The following is a 19,491-nucleotide window of genomic DNA, read 5'->3' as shown; positions in this document are numbered from 1 at the left end:
AAGAACCGTGTGGCGCCGCACAGTCCTTGAACTGTCAACAAACTCAGGTCTTTCGACCCCTTAAACACATAATCACCACCAACTCGCTGACAAAACTTCTCCAGTCCACCCACAGAAGAAAAAATCACCCTTCAGTATATCCCTATATCCCTTTCAAAAGACTGCATACGACACGGACAAAACAATCTTTGACAACGGAGAAGTCGATTTCGTGGTTCTAAAAAAAAAAAAAAAACTACAACTCGTATCCCAAGAAAAAGCGCACAACACGTATACAGGAAAAAAAAATCTAAACAGAAAATACGTGTTTTCTATTCTTAATATCTATAGTTTAGTAATCCATTCACGTAGGAAGGGGACTTCGAGCCATAAGAAGGATCATATTTGTTTATCCAAGATAATGGAAGGATTACCTACGTGACTGCCAAAGCTCACTCGCTTTTTTAATGGTTTTTCCTGCTGCACACGTCACCAACATCACCCGCCATCGTTTATAAAACTCTCCCTACTATATCTATTAATAAATCTCACCTTTATTGAGTAATGACGGAATATATCCTTGACTGTTTTCGTGTGACAACGAATAAACGACCACATCAAGGTGGGAGTTGGTTTTTTCCCTGCCACAAGCAAAGGCCTCTATCAAAGGTAAATTGAATTCATAAAAAAAAACAAAAAGACTAGGAAATCGTCTTTTAAAAACTTTGCCACCAATTTTAACCTTGACGCGTTTTTTATGAATCCTACAATCTGATCTAATGCAGACGTTGCGAAGTAGAATGATATATAAACATATCGTTTTGACCAGGTTATATTTCACCCCAATAACAACTCCAAAACTCTTCTCCAATAACTTGAAATACAGAACTTCTTGGTAGCTCTCAGAGTTAGACACCATATTTTTTTCTTTTTGGAGACAGTGGTCACCGTAAAGGCCCGTTCACTCTCTTGCGACCTCTTAAAATTGGGTTCCTTGAAACCTCTAAAGGCCCGTTCACACTCTTGCGACCGAGTACGACCGAGTACGACTGAGAGAGACGAGGATCTCTTACAACTTCTTAAATGTTTTTAAAATGAGGGAACACACTGGTATTGTGGCGCCATCTATGCGGTGACCCTGGAACTGCATTTCACAAGAGCGAAGGTTTTGCGGGATTTCCGAGGTCAAATGTGCGTAATAACCATAAAAAGGCTAGTTTATAACATTGACAAAAGTTTTTCGAGCCAAGAAAGAAAGGATAATGTTCGAGAAATAAAAAAAAATATATGCCGGACCGCCGAGTTTACACTGCTTCCCAATAGATGGCGCCAGTGTGTTCTCTGGTTTAAGAAGTTTTAAGGAACCTAGGTTTAAGAGGTCGCAAGAGTGTGAACGGGCCTTTAAAACGAGAGGAACGAGAGGACACACTGGCGCCATCTATTGGGTAGCAGTGTAAACTTGGCGGTCTGGCATATTTTCTATTTCTCTCGCGCATTATCCTTTCTTTCTTGGCTCGAAAAACTTTTTTCACCGTTATAAACGAACCTTTCTTATAGTTATTACGCGCAATTGACCTCGGAAATCCCTCAAAACCTTCGCTCTTGTGGAGTGTAGTTCCAGGGTCACCGCATAGATGGCGCCAGCGTGTCAGTGTGTTCTTTCCTCCTAAGAAATTTTAAGAGGTTTTAACAAGTCTCGTCTCTCTCGGTCGTACTCCGTTGCAGGAGTGTGAACGGGACTTTATACAATTTGTTTTTCAACCAAGCCTTCCTCTGATTCAGCAACCTCCTCGAATGAAACTAACAGTATAAGTATTTCACGTCCGAAAAGGGCACCCTGCGCGCTTTGCAACGAAAATCTCCCATAATTTTTACGAACATTTCCGGATCGCCGAGCAAAACTGTATTTTCCAGAAGTATGAACCCCCAGAGACCCTAACCCCTTTCCTTTTTAACATAAATTCCGAGGGGACTTTTTTCCACATGTCCCTGTTCAGCAATCACCATGCTAGCACTACACATTCTATATGACGTCGCTTCAGAGTAACATTTCTTTGTCCTTTCTGAATAATTCATTGGATCCTGGGAAAGTAGCGGCATTTCCTTCCCTGCCTGCTAGCACAACACAAACATACTGACACGAATACGACCGACACCTTGCAAGGCGATTAGCTGATCGGTTTGTGTTGCCCTGACAATCGTCATTTCGGTCTTTTGAAGTCTGCGAAGCTTCGAAAAGGTCGCTGTGAACCAGTCACGCCAAAATCTCTATGGAGCACCGCCGTACTGAAAGCGTTCCTCGCCATTATATGCGTCTTTGGCACTGTGTATGCAGTTAAATTCTCAATCCTGCTTATTTACACATGCTTATTTACACAGGCATCTTACAATTATATTGTTTTTCTTGTGTATTTCAAAAGAGGATTTTTTTCAATGCCAGCAGTGCAAAGATGAGATGTTATTTCGCCGGTGAGTGGATAACGAAATCTGGACATTCAAGAAATGCCTTTATAAAGCAATTTGTCACCGCGAATTTTGATCGGCTAACCAAGACTGAAGAGGTTGAGAAGAAACTGCTCATTGACCCCGTAAGTGATGACGCCACAACATGGCGCTGTACTCCAAACAAACCGTTGCTAGGGCCGTTGTTATGGACAAATGCATCGGGGCTCGACGTGAGGTTAGATTCTGTCTGATAAAAATAAATACAATTTTTAAGCAGTGTTGTGCTGTGTTTGTATTGTGTTTTCTCAATATTGAATCATGAAGACAATTGTTTCGTCTCAGTGCCGTTTAACGACCATTAAAGCCCGTCATAAAGTTTCACAGCCTACTTGCCTTGCTAGATGGCTACGCGGGTTCAATGGTTCTTTTTGAGGGAGCACGCGATAAAAAGTGTGACCGACAAAAAAAAAAAAAAGGGCCGGTTACACCTATATAGGTGTTTTGAAGTTTGCTGTGCATTCTGCAAAGCCTTGTTTTACTTAGTATAGGGCTTTCTATCGCAAATGCACTCTGTGCATTTGCGGTGGGGTGGCTGGATCAATTAATTTTTTTTGTATTTCATAAATTAGGATTTTTACATGCCTTTTTGTTTTCCTTATGCTAACTTTTAAAGGAAATGAGCAAAACAGCAAGAAGAACAAGGTATTACAGTGTTGAAACATTTGGTGGTTACATACATGTACTTGCGAAAACCAAAATATTCAACGTGTCTCGAGCTTTCAAGACCGCAAGACGAGCTCCTAATAATAATCGCAAAGTATATTGTATAGATCGACTTTGCCTTGCGAAATGTGAAAATCTAATATCGTCTCTGCAAAAAAACAAAACAAAAAAAAAACTTTTTAGAGGGAAGGTTGCGATTGTGTAGGGTAAGGTGGTGCAAAATGAGAAAGAAAAAAAATTAATTTCAATGGTAATTTTTATTTTTGCATTAATACAAAAAAAAAAAACGCAGCATGGGGATTTTCTTAGATGTCTTGGCTCTATGGTCAGTATATAGTACTTAACTGGAGCATGCGAAACATTAGACAAAACTACAATATAGGGAAGTCACACAATGTCTCATTTTGCCCCGCCATGTGGGGCAAAGTGAGACGACATAGCGGGGTGCAATGAGACATACTTAAAAAAAAAAGAAACCTGATATCCGTTCAGTTTTTGCATTAAAGATACTTGAAACGGACTGTGTGAGCTGCAACACAGTCTTCACGAGCAACTCCTTGCATTCCATAGATTCGATGCATATGAAAGCGGGTCTGCTTGGCTCCAAAGTTCTTTGCATACCATTGCACTGCCTGTCTCTTATGGTGTGCATCTCAAGCTCTACAGAACGCTAGGACGCTGGGGCGCATCTTCAGAGAATCATTAATTATCTTTCTTTTCGGTTTCTCTTTTTTAGGAAGGGGAGAGGGGACCAGTAGAACGCCGATTCTTGGTTGCTTTTGCCAGCATCAGCTTTGCCTTGTGGAGAAATGACGTTAGAACAGTGATATTCTTGAAAGTTGAAACGTCGGAAAGCACGCGCCTTTTGTAGCCCAGCCGTTTCTTGTGGAACCTCTACTCTTCATATGCACCGAACCGTTTGACTCGCCTTTGAAGTTCATCCTTTAGTACGCCAAAAAGTGTGACAGCAGTGCGAAGGGATGACACTGTTGCTTGACACTTTCAAAAGCTTTGTTCGTGTCAATTTCGCTCTATAAAGCCCGTGTTGTTTTTCTTTTATACGTTCAGACCATCTTAGACACCGGGAGAAAAATAATATGGCTCAGGAGCGACCAGGAGACTTGTGCGTTATTTACATGCGCGTTGTAGGATGCCAGATTGTCGTGCTTTGCCCCGCGCGTATCCCGTTAGGTAAATAATTATTTCGTTAAAAACACACAACCACAGATTGCTCAAATTTAGTCCGCATTGAGCTAATAAAGCATATCAATAAAATTAAAGCTTAGCTTGGGAGAATAGCCGGTGCCAACCCGAGGTGCACGTCTCGAAGGGAAACCTCGCGCTGAATTTCGCCCCTTTTTGGCGGGGGATGAACACGCCAACTTCAACCCCGCACTTATTATTCCGGGACACTCTTGCCGATAGTCTCAATTTTTACACGTGCAAAGTGTACATATCACGGCACCCCTATGGGAAGTTTGAACGTACTCCAATTGCTTGCCTGGAGCTGAGCGGCGCTAAATACCCTGGGAGAGTAGCGCCAATCAACCAAGCACAACACCCTAAGAACCAAATGTGCCTCAAGGTTCAGTTTTCATAAACCATATCATATGTCAATATTAAAAAGAAACTCATATTTTTATAATGCTTACGATGTCTGCTAATCATGCGACAAACTACGTCCACTCTTGATGCGGTGTTCGAGTACCACGAGTCGTTGAGACGGAATGACTCCAACGGAAATTGACTAGAACGTAGTCCTGGTAAAACGTTTATTTTTTTTAAATTTAAAACAATATAATGCAACATATGTTTGCGAATTCCGAATTACCCGTTTCCAAGGGTCTTTGTAGTAAAATTTGGGTAAAACCGAAGATGATTAAAGAAGGTGATTTTTGTGCGAAGATGATTTTTGTGCGGCAATTGCCGCACACAAATTGGACAACCTTGACGGTTTAAATATTTAAAACAATTTCCAGATACAATGCAAAAAAAAAAAAAAAAATACGGTGGAGTTTTTTTTTTATTTTGTCTTAGAAGTGGAAAGAGGACATGAAATACTCTATATAAAAAGTTTCAGCCTATGAAACTTAATCCTAAGATCTGTTAAAAAAATCGCCGAAAATGCCTGAATATAAAAGAATTTCGCAAGAAGCCAAGTGTTTTTTTTTTAATTTTCACTCGAAATATAAACCTAAGTAACCTAAATATAACTGCTTCAAATACACTCTAAGAAATGCCTGCGCGCGTACTTACCCACAAAACACTCGAAGAGCCAATCTCTGCGATCTACGAAATCAGCTCAGCGAGTGATGACGCGGAACATCTGTTTAGACATCAAAATTAAGTCTGCGCTGTGGCATTACGCAACGCAAGGATGGCGCTTTGCATTGCGTAATGCCACAGCGCAGACTTCATTTTTAGGTCTAAACGGATGTTCCGCCTCATCATTCGCTGAGCTGATTTCGTAGGTCCCAGAGATTGGCTCTTGGAGTATTTCGCGGGTAAGCAGACGCGCAGGCATTTCTTAGAGTATAGCCCAGTTGGAGTCCTTTATACATAAAAATATGTACGCTGTAAAAAACTTGCCTTTCATTCCTGTGGCCCTTAAAGTTTCGTCTACGCGCAATTGGGAAAATTGTAATTCCAACTCCACTGAAACGCGATTTCTTGTTTTTACGAGAACAATAAAAACATTTATTTTCAAAATAAAGTTCATTTAGTCGTATGAACATGTTTTATTACCTCATGAAAATATAATTGAGAACAAAAATAGGTGTGAAACTCCTATCGCAGTCCTTATCTGAACACACCTGGTAACCTTTTTTTTCTTTAATCTTGCTAGATTACCTGAATATTGCCACGTGCATGACCAAGAGGAAAAGCTTCTCCGTTCTTCTAGAAGATTCGAGTTTAAAAGAGAAGGAAGCCAGAATGACCTTGCCTTGCCAGTCTCGCCCAATTCACTCCCGAACATTCCAGGCCGAATCCTCAAGAAGCCGACTGTAGTAGAAAAGGAGCCGAGTTCGGCTTTGCCGACTCACTCCGACTGTCCCGACGACGAGGCACATTCACTCTCGCGCTAGCCAGCTGTGACGCCGACGCACCGTCGCTCGCTGGTGTCGCCTACACCACCGCTCGCTGCTGCTTTCTCGACGTTTGTTGTACCTTTTGCCTCTTGTACAAGTTCGCCGATGAAACCTTTACACGGTTCATTATTCATCGCCTCGTGGCCTTCATCCGCGACAATATATAATTCGCCGTCGTATTTTGAGTGTACGCCCTAATTAACGTAAGCCGGTGATGAAAATCTTTGAATTTATGATTTTCCCGTTTACATTGATTGTGACACGGAGTAGTTTAATTATGACAGCCTATATGGTAGTCCGCGCAGGACAAGCCTCCTTCTCACAAAGCTCGCATTGATTGGTGGTTTCCTCATACCATTTCGCTTCCTCTCTAGCGTTCGCTCTGCTGAGGTGGGAAGAGCGGAGGGCTTTGAGGGTGGAGTCTGCGCTGCACTTCTTATGTTACACCAGAACCTGGAAATACTCTCTGGTTTTTGTTGCAAAGAAAAAAGGATTGAACAAACAAGCAAAAACATTGACGAGGGACACAATTTTCGTTACCCGTTAAGTACTCACGGCGAACAGAGGGTCGTGTACGCGCGGCATGTTGAGTGCCATCGAGAAAGCCTCCTTTCCAAACCTGCTAAAGCTATAATTATCCTTCGGCGCTTGATAATTCGTTCAGTGGCACTTGCCGATCCTTTGAGCTGGAATAGAAGATATGCCACAGCGTTTCCTCAAAGCCTCAGAACCATAGAAAACACACACACACACACACACACACACACACACACACACACACACACACACACACACACACACACACACACACACACACACACACACACACACACACACACACACACACACACACACACACACACACACACACACACACACACACACACACACACACACACACACACACGCACACACACACACACACACGCGCACACACACACACACACACACACACACACACACACACACATACACACACCCGCCCGCCCGCCCGCCCGCCCGCGCGCGCGCAAAGCTAGAGTACACTGGACGCTTCACCAGAACAATATAATGGCGCCACAAATGCGAGAAATAAAAGGGTCATTTCATGGCTGTTCAGAAAAAATTTAGTCTCATGTTTACGAAAAAAAAAATTGTTCGAACGTTTCAAACCCTTCGTTATCAATATACTTAGAGGTAGCTAAGTACCTTCTAATACTATTTAACGAAGCTAATAAAAACATTTTAATGTATCTTCATTTTACGGATAAAGTTGGGAGAGACAGCTTGTGCAGCGGAAGAACGCGTATATTTCTACCCTTATTATGTATTATTTCATTGTCATTATGAATGCGTGATAATTATTTCGTGGAACTTACAAAATTTGCCTACAATTGGCGGCCGTATGCTTTTTTTGTGACGCTCATTCCTAACTTTACACAAATATCCTTAAAACTGCCTTTATAGAACTCTGCGTTAGCAAATTCAATATTAGTTGAAAAACTCGCTGCTGCCGTTATGTTCACCCTCGAAGAAAGGCGGTCAGCATCTCGCGCAGCGGTTTTACATAACGAAGCATGGTGAATGCAGCCCCTCGGCACTTTTCCCCGGGGTGAACAATCCCGCAACCCCTCTTCTGTCTGGTGCGAGCAGATCAGGTCACTAAGCGTGCGCATGACGGACGGCGGCCGCACAGAAATGGCTGGTTATAGAGAGCGACGGCGTGGCGTGACACCTAGCTATAGTCCGTTGCAACTCAAGAAAGTAGTGCGAGGGAAAGGTAGGCCGGGGAGAAGGAAGCAGACGGAACGCTGGAGAAGAAAAGGGGAAACCTCCTTTCTTTAGCATTCCGTCTGCTTCCTCCTCCGCAGCCTTCCTCTCCCTCGCCCTGTCTTCTTGAGTTGTAATAAACTATAGTAAGCTACAGCTCAAGAAGGTAGGGCGAGGGAAAGGAAGGCCGGGGAGGAGGAAGCACAAGGAACGCTGGAGAAGAAAAGGGGAAACCTCCTTTCTTTAGCATTCCGTCTGCTTCCTCCTCCGCAGCCTTCCTCTCCCTCGCCCTGTCTTCTTGAGTTGTAATAAACTATAGTAAGCTACAGCTCAAGAAGGTAGGGCGAGGGAAAGGAAGGCCGGGGAGGAGGAAGCACAAGGAACGCTGGAGAAGAAAAGGGGAAACCTCCTTTCTTTAGCATTCCGTCTGCTTCCTCCTCCGCAGCCTTCCTCTCCCTCGCCCTGTCTTCTTGAGTTGTAATAAACTATAGTAAGCTACAGCTCAAGAAGGTAGGGCGAGGGAAAGGAAGGCCGGGGAGGAGGAAGCACAAGGAACGCTGGAGAAGAAAAGGGGAAACCTCCTTTCTTTAGCATTCCGTCTGCTTCCTCCTCCGCAGCCTTCCTCTCCCTCGCCCTGTCTTCTTGAGTTGTAATAAACTATAGTAAGCTATAGCTCAAGAAGGTAGTGCGAGGGAAAGGTAGGCCGGGGAGGAGGAAGCACAAGGAACGCTGGAGAAGAAAAGGGGAAACCTCCTTTCTTTAGCATTCCGTCTGCTTCCTCCTCCGCAGCCTTCCTCTCCCTCGCCCTGTCTTCTTGAGTTGTAATAAACTATAGTAAGCTACAGCTCAAGAAGGTAGGGCGAGGGAAAGGAAGGCCGGGGAGGAGGAAGCACAAGGAACGCTGGAGAAGAAAAGGGGAAACCTCCTTTCTTTAGCATTCCGTCTGCTTCCTCCTCCCCAGCCTTCCTCTCCCTCGCCCTGTCTTCTTGAGTTGTAATAAACTATAGTAAGCTACAGCTCAAGAAGGTAGGGCGAGGGAAAGGAAGGCCGGGGAGGAGGAAGCACAAGGAACGCTGGAGAAGAAAAGGGGAAACCTCCTTTCTTTAGCATTCGGTCTGCTTCCTCCTCCCCAGCCTTCCTCTCCCTCGCCCTGTCTTCTTGAGTTGTTATAAACTATAGTAAGCTACAGCTCAAGAAGGTAGGGCGAGGGAAAGGAAGGCCGGGGAGGAGGAAGCACAAGGAACGCTGGAGAAGAAAAGGGGGAACCTCCTTTCTTTAGCATTCCGTCTGCTTCCTCCTCCCCAGCCTTCCTCTCCCTCGCCCTGTCTTCTTGAGTTGTAATAAACTATAGTAAGCTACAGCTCAAGAAGGTAGGGCGAGGGAAAGGAAGGCCGGGGAGGAGGAAGCACAAGGAACGCTGGAGAAGAAAAGGGGAAATCTCCTTTCTTTAGCATTCCGTCTGCTTCCTCCTCCCCAGCCTTCCTCTCCCTCGCCCTGTCTTCTTGAGTTGTAATAAACTATAGTAAGCTACAGCTCAAGAAGGTAGGGCGAGGGAAACGAAGGCCGGGGAGGAGGAAGCACAAGGAACGCTGGAGAAGAAAAGGGGAAACCTCCTTTCTTTAGCATTCCGTCTGCTTCCTCCTCCGCAGCCTTCCTCTCCCTCGCCCTGTCTTCTTGAGTTGTAATAAACTATAGTAAGCTACAGCTCAAGAAGGTAGGGCGAGGGAAAGGAAGGCCGGGGAGGAGGAAGCACAAGGAACGCTGGAGAAGAAAAGGGGAAACCTCCTTTCTTTAGCATTCCGTCTGCTTCCTCCTCCGCAGCCTTCCTCTCCCTCGCCCTGTCTTCTTGAGTTGTAATAAACTATAGTAAGCTACAGCTCAAGAAGGTAGGGCGAGGGAAAGGAAGGCCGGGGAGGAGGAAGCACAAGGAACGCTGGAGAAGAAAAGGGGAAACCTCCTTTCTTTAGCATTCCGTCTGCTTCCTCCTCCGCAGCCTTCCTCTCCCTCGCCCTGTCTTCTTGAGTTGTAATAAACTATAGTAAGCTACAGCTCAAGAAGGTAGTGCGAGGGAAAGGTAGGCCGGGGAGGAGGAAGCACAAGGAACGCTGGAGAAGAAAAGGGGAAACCTCCTTTCTTTAGCATTCCGTCTGCTTCCTCCTCCGCAGCCTTCCTCTCCCTCGCCCTGTCTTCTTGAGTTGTAATAAACTATAGTAAGCTACAGCTCAAGAAGGTAGGGCGAGGGAAAGGAAGGCCGGGGAGGAGGAAGCACAAGGAACGCTGGAGAAGAAAAGGGGAAACCTCCTTTCTTGAGCATTCCGTCTGCTTCCTCCTCCCCAGCCTTCCTCTCCCTCGCCCTGTCTTCTTGAGTTGTAATAAACTATAGTAACCTACAGCTCAAGAAGGTAGGGCGAGGGAAAGGAAGGCCGGGGAGGAGGAAGCACAAGGAACGCTGGAGAAGAAAAGGGGAAACCTCCTTTCTTTAGCATTCCGTCTGCTTCCTCCTCCCCAGCCTTCCTCTCCCTCGCCCTGTCTTCTTGAGTTGTAATAAACTATAGTAAGCTACAGCTCAAGAAGGTAGGGCGAGGGAAAAGAAGGCCGGGGAGGAGGAAGCACAAGGAACGCTGGAGAAGAAAAGGGGAAACCTCCTTTCTTTAGCATTCGGTCTGCTTCCTCCTCCCCAGCCTTCCTCTCCCTCGCCCTGTCTTCTTGAGTTGTAATAAACTATAGTAAGCTACAGCTCAAGAAGGTAGGGCGAGGGAAAGGAAGGCCGGGGAGGAGGAAGCACAAGGAACGCTGGAGAAGAAAAGGGGAAACCTCCTTTCTTTAGCATTCCGTCTGCTTCCTCCTCCGCAGCCTTCCTCTCCCTCGCCCTGTCTTCTTGAATTGTAATAAACTATAGTAAGCTACAGCTCAAGAAGGTAGGGCGAGGGAAAGGAAGGCCGGGGAGGAGGAAGCACAAGGAACGCTGGAGAAGAAAAGGGGAAACCTCCTTTCTTTAGCATTCCGTCTGCTTCCTCCTCCGCAGCCTTCCTCTCCCTCGCCCTGTCTTCTTGAGTTGTAATAAACTATAGTAAGCTACAGCTCAAGAAGGTAGTGCGAGGGAAAGGTAGGTCGGGGAGGAGGAAGCACAAGGAACGCTGGAGAAGAAAAGGGGAAACCTCCTTTCTTTAGCATTCCGTCTGCTTCCTCCTCCGCAGCCTTCCTCTCCCTCGCCCTGTCTTCTTGAGTTGTAATAAACTATAGTAAGCTACAGCTCAAGAAGGTAGGGCGAGGGAAAGGAAGGCCGGGGAGGAGGAAGCACAAGGAACGCTGGAGAAGAAAAGGGGAAACCTCCTTTCTTTAGCATTCCGTCTGCTTCCTCCTCCCCAGCCTTCCTCTCCCTCGCCCTGTCTTCTTGAGTTGTAATAAACTATAGTAAGCTACAGCTCAAGAAGGTAGGGCGAGGGAAAGGAAGGCCGGGGAGGAGGAAGCACAAGGAACGCTGGAGAAGAAAAGGGGAAACCTCCTTTCTTTAGCATTCCGTCTGCTTCCTCCTCCCCAGCCTTCCTCTCCCTCGCCCTGTCTTCTTGAGTTGTAATAAACTATAGTAAGCTACAGCTCAAGAAGGTAGGGCGAGGGAAACGAAGGCCGGGGAGGAGGAAGCACAAGGAACGCTGGAGAAGAAAAGGGGAAACCTCCTTTCTTTAGCATTCCGTCTGCTTCCTCCTCCCCAGCCTTCCTCTCCCTCGTCCTGTCTTCTTGAGTTGCAATAAACTATAGTAAGCTACAGCTCGAGAAGGTAGGGCGAGGGAAAGGAAGGCCGGGGAGGAGGAAGCACAAGGAACGCTGGAGAAGAAAAGGGGAAACCTCCTTTCTTTAGCATTCCGTCTGCTTCCTCCTCCCCAGCCTTCCTCTCCCTCGCCCTGTCTTCTTGAGTTGTAATAAACTATAGTAAGCTACAGCTCAAGAAGGTAGGGCGAGGGAAAGGAAGGCCGGAGAGGAGGAAGCACAAGGAACGCTGGAGAAGAAAATGGGAAACCTCCTTTCTTTAGCATTCCGTCTGCTTCCTCCTCCCCAGCCTTCCTCTCCCTCGCCCTGTCTTCTTGAGTTGTAATAAACTATAGTAAGCTACAGCTCAAGAAGGTAGGGCGAGGGAAAGGAAGGCCGGGGAGGAGGAAGCACAAAGAACGCTGGAGAAGAAAAGGGGAAACCTCCTTTCTTTAGCATTCCGTCTGCTTCCTCCTCCCCAGCCTTCCTCTCCCTCGCCCTGTCTTCTTGAGTTGTAATAAACTATAGTAAGCTACAGCTCAAGAAGGTAGGGCGAGGGAAACGAAGGCCGGGGAGGAGGAAGCACAAGGAACGCTGGAGAAGAAAAGGGGAAACCTCCTTTCTTTAGCATTCCGTCTGCTTCCTCCTCCCCAGCCTTCCTCTCCCTCGCCCTGTCTTCTTGAGTTGTAATAAACTATAGTAAGCTACAGCTCAAGAAGGTAGGGCGAGGGAAAGGAAGGCCGGGGAGGAGGAAGCACAAGGAACGCTGGAGAAGAAAAGGGGAAACCTCCTTTCTTTAGCATTCCGTCTGCTTCCTCCTCCCCAGCCTTCCTCTCCCTCGCCCTGTCTTCTTGAGTTGTAATAAACTATAGTAAGCTACAGCTCAAGAAGGTAGGGCGAGGGAAACGAAGGCCGGGGAGGAGGAAGCACAAGGAACGCTGGAGAAGAAAAGGGGAAACCTCCTTTCTTTAGCATTCCGTCTGCTTCCTCCTCCCCAGCCTTCCTCTCCCTCGCCCTGTCTTCTTGAGTTGTAATAAACTATAGTAAGCTACAGCTCAAGAAGGTAGGGCGAGGGAAAGGAAGGCCGGGGAGGAGGAAGCACAAGGAACGCTGGAGAAGAAAAGGGGAAACCTCCTTTCTTTAGCATTCCGTCTGCTTCCTCCTCCCCAGCCTTCCTCTCCCTCGCCCTGTCTTCTTGAGTTGTAATAAACTATAGTAAGCTACAGCTCAAGAAGGTAGGGCGAGGGAAAGGAAGGCCGGAGAGGAGGAAGCACAAGGAACGCTGGAGAAGAAAATGGGAAACCTCCTTTCTTTAGCATTCCGTCTGCTTCCTCCTCCCCAGCCTTCCTCTCCCTCGCCCTGTCTTCTTGAGTTGTAATAAACTATAGTAAGCTACAGCTCAAGAAGGTAGGGCGAGGGAAAGGAAGGCCGGGGAGGAGGAAGCACAAAGAACGCTGGAGAAGAAAAGGGGAAACCTCCTTTCTTTAGCATTCCGTCTGCTTCCTCCTCCCCAGCCTTCCTCTCCCTCGCCCTGTCTTCTTGAGTTGTAATAAACTATAGTAAGCTACAGCTCAAGAAGGTAGGGCGAGGGAAACGAAGGCCGGGGAGGAGGAAGCACAAGGAACGCTGGAGAAGAAAAGGGGAAACCTCCTTTCTTTAGCATTCCGTCTGCTTCCTCCTCCCCAGCCTTCCTCTCCCTCGCCCTGTCTTCTTGAGTTGTAATAAACTATAGTAAGCTACAGCTCAAGAAGGTAGGGCGAGGGAAAGGAAGGCCGGGGAGGAGGAAGCACAAGGAACGCTGGAGAAGAAAAGGGGAAACCTCCTTTCTTTAGCATTCCGTCTGCTTCCTCCTCCCCAGCCTACCTCTCCCTCGCCCTGTCTTCTTGAGTTGTAATAAACTATAGTAAGCTACAGCTCAAGAAGGTAGGGCGAGGGAAAGGAAGGCCGGGGAGGAGGAAGCACAAGGAACGCTGGAGAAGAAAAGGGGAAACCTCCTTTCTTTAGCATTCCGTCTGCTTCCTCCTCCCCAGCCTTCCTCTCCCTCGCCCTGTCTTCTTGAGTTGTAATAAACTATAGTAAGCTACAGCTCAAGAAGGTAGGGCGAGGGAAAGGAAGGCCGGGGAGGAGGAAGCACAAGGAACGCTGGAGAAGAAAAGGGGAAACCTCCTTTCTTTAGCATTCCGTCTGCTTCCTCCTCCCCAGCCTTCCTCTCCCTCGCCCTGTCTTCTTGAGTTGTAATAAACTATAGTAAGCTACAGCTCAAGAAGGTAGGGCGAGGGAAAGGAAGGCCGGGGAGGAGGAAGCACAAGGAACGCTGGAGAAGAAAAGGGGAAACCTCCTTTCTTTAGCATTCCGTCTGCTTCCTCCTCCCCAGCCTTCCTCTCCCTCGCCCTGTCTTCTTGAGTTGTAATAAACTATAGTAAGCTACAGCTCAAGAAGGTAGGGCGAGGGAAAGGAAGGCCGGGGAGGAGGAAGCACAAGGAACGCTGGAGAAGAAAAGGGGAAACCTCCTTTCTTTAGCATTCCGTCTGCTTCCTCCTCCCCAGCCTTCCTCTCCCTCGCCCTGTCTTCTTGAGTTGTAATAAACTATAGTAAGCTACAGCTCAAGAAGGTAGGGCGAGGGAAAGGAAGGCCGGGGAGGAGGAAGCACAAGGAACGCTGGCGAAGAGAGGGGGAAACCTCCTTTTTTCTTTAGTCTGCTTCCTCCTCCCCAGCCTTCCTTTTTCTCGCCCTACCTTCTTGAGTTGTAACAGGCTATATTAAGCTACAGCTCAAGAAGGTAGGGTGAGGGAAAGGAAGGCCGGGGAGGAGGAAGCAGACGGAACGCTATAGAGGAGAGGGGGAAACCTCCTCCTCTTGCCAGCGTTCCATCTCCCTCTTCCTACCTGGCCGTCCTTTCCCTCGCCCTACCTTTTTGAGTTGCAACGAGCTATATACGAGGGGGGACCCAAAAGAAACCGAACTAAATTTGTTTGCACTTACTTATTCCCATTTCAAGTACCAACGTTCAATCTCCTTCAAAGTACTGTCCACTTGCACTAATACACTTGTCTAATATTTTAATCTATGTGTCGAAACATTGTTTAAATTCATTTTTTGTGATGCTTGACAGCGCCTCCGTCGTTTTTTTCTTCACCTCAGCAACGTCAGCAAAACGCTTTCCTTTCATTTCTCTTTTCAATCTAGGAAACAAAAAAAAGTCGCACGGGGCAAGGTCGGGTGAGTATGGGGGGTGAGGAACAGGGGTCATACCATTTTTGGTCAAGAATTGTCGTACAGACAAGGCAGTGTGAGCCGGGGCATCGTCATGATGGAAAAACCAGTCACCCGACTTCCACAAATCGGGCCGCTTCTGCCGCACACTGTTGCGCAATCTTTTCAAAACCTCCAAGTAGAAACCCTGGTTAACTGTCTAACCCTGCGGAACAAACTCTGAATGGACGACTCCTTTCGCATCGAAAAAACTAATCAGCATTGTTTTGATGTTTGATTTCACCTGACGAGCTTTCTTGGGGTGAGGCGAACCTGAAGTCTTCCACTGGCTTGATTGTTGCTTTGATTCAGGATCGTAACCATAGCACCAAGTTTCGTCACCTGTAATAACTTTTGAAAAAAATTTTGGGTCACTTCGGGACTCTTCTTTCAAAGCACAGCATGCTTCCACGCGACCTTGCTTTTGTTCAGCAGTCAGCAGTCGTGGCACGAATTTGGCAGCCACCGTTTTCATTCCCAAATCTTCTGTTAGAATTCGCTGCAATGAACTCCAACTCACTCCCGACAGCTCCACAATTTCGTCAATGGTCCGTCGTCGATCTTCGTTGATGATTGCACGAATTTTTTCAACGTTTTCATGTGTTCGTGCCGAGAAAGGATGACCGGAACGAGGTTTGTCATCAATTGACATGTCGCCATTCTTGAAACGGGAAAACCACTCAAACACTTGAGTTTTCCCCATGGAATCGTCCTTGTACGCCGTTTTTAACAGTTCAATAGTTTCTGTTCCACTTTTTCGGAGCAAAAAACAGAATTTAACCGCTGCACGCTGTTCACAGAAATCAGACATTGCAAAAACGACGCCCACACGATACACTTGTCACTATAAACCCAGCCGCAACTAGTCCTAACCTTCTTCGAGGACGGAAGTAGGCCTAATGACTCAGCAATGTTCGCTCTATCAACTCCTGGCGGCAAAACGCGGTACTGCAAAAGCTCTGCTTAAAAAAGAATTAGTTCGGTTTCTTTTGGGTCCCCCCTCGTATAGTAACACCTAGCACAAGGTGTTACGTAACACGTAAAGCTTTGAGTCACCCGTAACACCTAGTGTACGGGTGGGCAAAGGTGGGTTAATATTTTGTATTGAGCCATCCGCAGACTGTCGCCTTGAAGCAGCGTGAACGAAGCGGAGGAGAGAAGGGGGGGGGGGGTGATTAACACACGCTCCAGTGATACACCCAGTGGCGTCACGGGGGTCAGCGGCACCCGGGGCGGTAGCCTGCCGCGACCCCCCCCCCCCCCCCCCCCCCCCCTTCTCGCCTCGCATAGCCCGCCGCGACTCCCCACGCCCCCCACCCCGCTCTCGTGGCTCGCCGCGACACCCCCTTGAGTGCTGCACCCGGGGTGGTCCGCCCTCCCCCCCGCCCCCCCCCCTTGTGACGCCACTGGATACACCTGCCCGCCCTCCCCTCCCCCTTCCCCCTACGCGGCGCCGAAATTGACGAAGGGGACGGCACAGGCGATCTTCGGTTGCTAGGTCTAACGTCGCGAAGTCACTCCCTATAACCAGCCAATCCAGTGCGGCCTCCGTTGCTATGCGTACTATCGCCTAGCCTCTCGAAATCTGCACCCGCCGTTCTCCGTCCGCGCTTGCAGAAAGTGTTTCCTAGCCAGTTTCCACAGCCACTGGGTTTGTGGCGCAATCCCGCGGTGACGTTGAGAACTTTATATACGTGTGCTCAGAAGCAGTCGAAGGTCGGCGCATGTACCAGGGCACTAATGTTAACGTATTTAAAGTAAAGAATATTACCAGCACTTCAAACGTTCAGTTTTACGGTGTAAGTCTACGAAACTTAAGTAGAGTCAAGCGCTAAGCAAAAAGGGAAAAACTAGATTAGAGCAACGATAATACAACTAAGCACTAATTCCCATTTCACGCTTCTCCAATCTGCAGGTGCGTCTGTGTGGACGAGAAAGGAGCCCCCATATTCGGTCAAGCCGAGCTGTCCCGTGCAGAAAATATGACTTGCGGTAAGGGAACCTCTTTTGGGAACTTATTTTCTTCGCATGAGCCGAGAGCTTCTGGGTGGGAATTTGAAATCGGCGTCGAGCGCTTTCCTAAAACCTTCTCACTCGATATGGTAACTCGGGACAGGAGGCCGCGAAGCAATGTTACCAGTTACCCAGGATATTCAAACAGTCTGGTCAACGCCTCTCAGCAGCTGACACTAATGTTCCCCTAGTTATTTAGGTTAATGTAAAGCTCTTGTTTTAAAACCTGTACGACAACCTACAGCGCAGTCTCGAAAGTATTTAGTACCTATTACATTAGGCATGGAGATCTATATCCCTGAAAATCATGCGGGATTTTCCCTTTTTGCTGACTACGTGTGCACCGTATACTTTCGCAGGATGATGCTTTACAGATGCACCATCCGAATGAATTACCATCCGTCAACGTCATTGACGATTCTGTATGTTCAAATTTCTGAAATTATAGTTAAATATATAAAAATACGTCAATGATGATATTGCGTAAAAAAAGAAAAAAAAAAAACAAAAAAAAAACGACAATATATGCTTGTTTTTACCTCAAGAAGGAAGCAAGTTTTGAGCATTGTTTATACGCCGCGATAAGTAGTTTTTAGAACCATTGGTTAAAGAGCAACTCCGCTTCATTTTTGGTTTTGAAAAAACAATGCAGTCCTCTTCAGTATCGCCGAGGAAGACCACACGTGAAATCTAACGACGCAGTTCTGTCTAAATGTTTCTTAAACGGTCCGGCGAACTTTGCAACTCGCCAAGTTGCCGAAATCGGCTGACTTGAGCGGGCGAATTCAGGCGCAACTAACAGCGCAGTCAAGGCTACGGCATGGGCGGAGACAACATTGAGCTAAACGCCATTTACATGGCCCCCTTTTGCTTGTTTTCACTTCTCCGGGCGAGCGTAGCGCATGACGTCAGCAACGTTGCCTCTCGGCGCTCAGCAGTGTCCACGTGATTGGCGTAACGCGGCTGCGCAGCGCGTTTCTTGGGAGCCGTCCGGCCGCCCGCCGTGGTCCCGCCGTTACCGCCGTCTTCCGCGTCACAACCGCCGTCGTCGTCTCACCGATTGTGATTATTGTCTCTCGGAGTTTCGTCCACACTACGGACACCACGTGCGCGCACACTTATGCCGCAGTTGCGCAGACGTCGTCGAATGCCGTAGACACCAAAACGTGGCGAAGAGTGCGGTGCAGACGGCACTCGCGCCTGCCACACGCCCGCCCCAATCCCGCCCGTCGTTGGGCCGAGGATCACGTGACATCTCGTACCACGTGATGGCCATGTACTTGGCGACCCAAGGCCAATGTTGCCGGGCGGAGCCGAAGTTTCGGTTTCGATTTCCGCTCGTGTTTAAAATCAGATTTAAAAAAATATATATCCCATTTTTCGCGAAGCAAACTACATAGTGTGTTTTACTACGGCTTTTTAATTCGAAATCAATCATTACCCCTAAATCTTCGGAATTGAGCGGAGTTGCCCTTTAACGGAGGTAGAGGCGATGCTTTTGGCGTTTGAGACGTGTATGTCTCTATAAGATAACATTTATCTAACCTAAAACGCACCTACATATAACTTCATTCTCCCCATAAAAGGCGAAATTAATAATGCTCCTGGAGGAGTCGGACATTTTTTGCTACGGTTAATGGCTGTAGCCGACAGTTTTTAGATACTGACTACTGAGTATAAAAAAACAATGTAGATTCGCAATATTGATTAAAGTAAGGTCAGCGATTTACTACCAAGGGCTCGAATGGAGCAGACTCGATTATACTTTTTTAATCACCGGTAGCAGAATGCGGATTTTTTTTATCCTTACATAAATGACGATAACATGCAACGCTAGTACTGTGAAGCTTTACGAACAACAGTTCCGTGCTAGGATCAATCTCGCCTCGACTCTCATGCTTCAGCAAGTCTTCTGTTGCGAAAAAAACACCAACGTACTAACGCTTTCTTTTTTTTGCAATTAAAGAAGCTGGCTATTACACCTTCTTATTTTAAAGTGGCAAGTGAAGTTCGTGTTCATGTTCTTATGTAAGTCTTCGACAAAATTTTGATTTTCAGCGGTTTTACCCGTTTCAGAGTTGCTACATATGCGATATCGATTTCGCGCATCCGCAGACAAGCGAGCGCGGAAGCCTGTCATAATCGCAAATACGACACGTACCCGGGTTTTATCACATTAGCTCCTCGTGCGCGTTCACGCGCGTATGTTTGTTTTTGTATGCCTGTGGTTAGACGGATATGATGAGCCACGATGAGCGACGTGGTCCCCGGCAGCTCGAGGAACACACTCTAAAATATGTCTTTGCGTCCACTTTCACGAAAAACACTCGGAGAGCCAATCAGCGCACCTCAGCGAATGACGATGCGGAAAGATATGTTTAGACCAAAAAAAACGCAGTTTGAGTTGTGACATCAAGCAATGCAAAACGTCACGCTTGCAATGCTTAATGTCACAACTCAGACTGCGTTTTTTGGTCTTAACATATGTTTCGGC

General features: G+C 47.1%; 1 protein-coding gene across 3 annotated transcripts in view; it reads left to right on the top strand.

Annotated features, from left to right (window-relative positions):
- Window positions 1-19,491, top strand: part of LOC8052629 — a 225,557-nt gene that overhangs the window by 131,652 nt on the left and 74,414 nt on the right. For all 3 annotated transcript variants that reach the window (XM_042289205.1, XM_042289206.1, XM_042289207.1), the window contains exon 4: window positions 16,900-16,976. In XM_042289205.1, the coding sequence (XP_042145139.1) occupies window positions 16,900-16,976 (77 nt within the window). The remainder of the gene's footprint in view (window positions 1-16,899; window positions 16,977-19,491) is intronic.

Source organism: Ixodes scapularis, unplaced genomic scaffold, assembly GCF_016920785.2.
Source record: "Ixodes scapularis isolate PalLabHiFi unplaced genomic scaffold, ASM1692078v2 PGA_scaffold0__279_contigs__length_252992795, whole genome shotgun sequence".
Taxonomy (NCBI): domain Eukaryota; kingdom Metazoa; phylum Arthropoda; class Arachnida; order Ixodida; family Ixodidae; genus Ixodes; species Ixodes scapularis.
The sequence above is the reverse complement of the archived record's forward strand: the minus strand, read 5'-3'. Positions and strand labels throughout refer to the sequence as shown.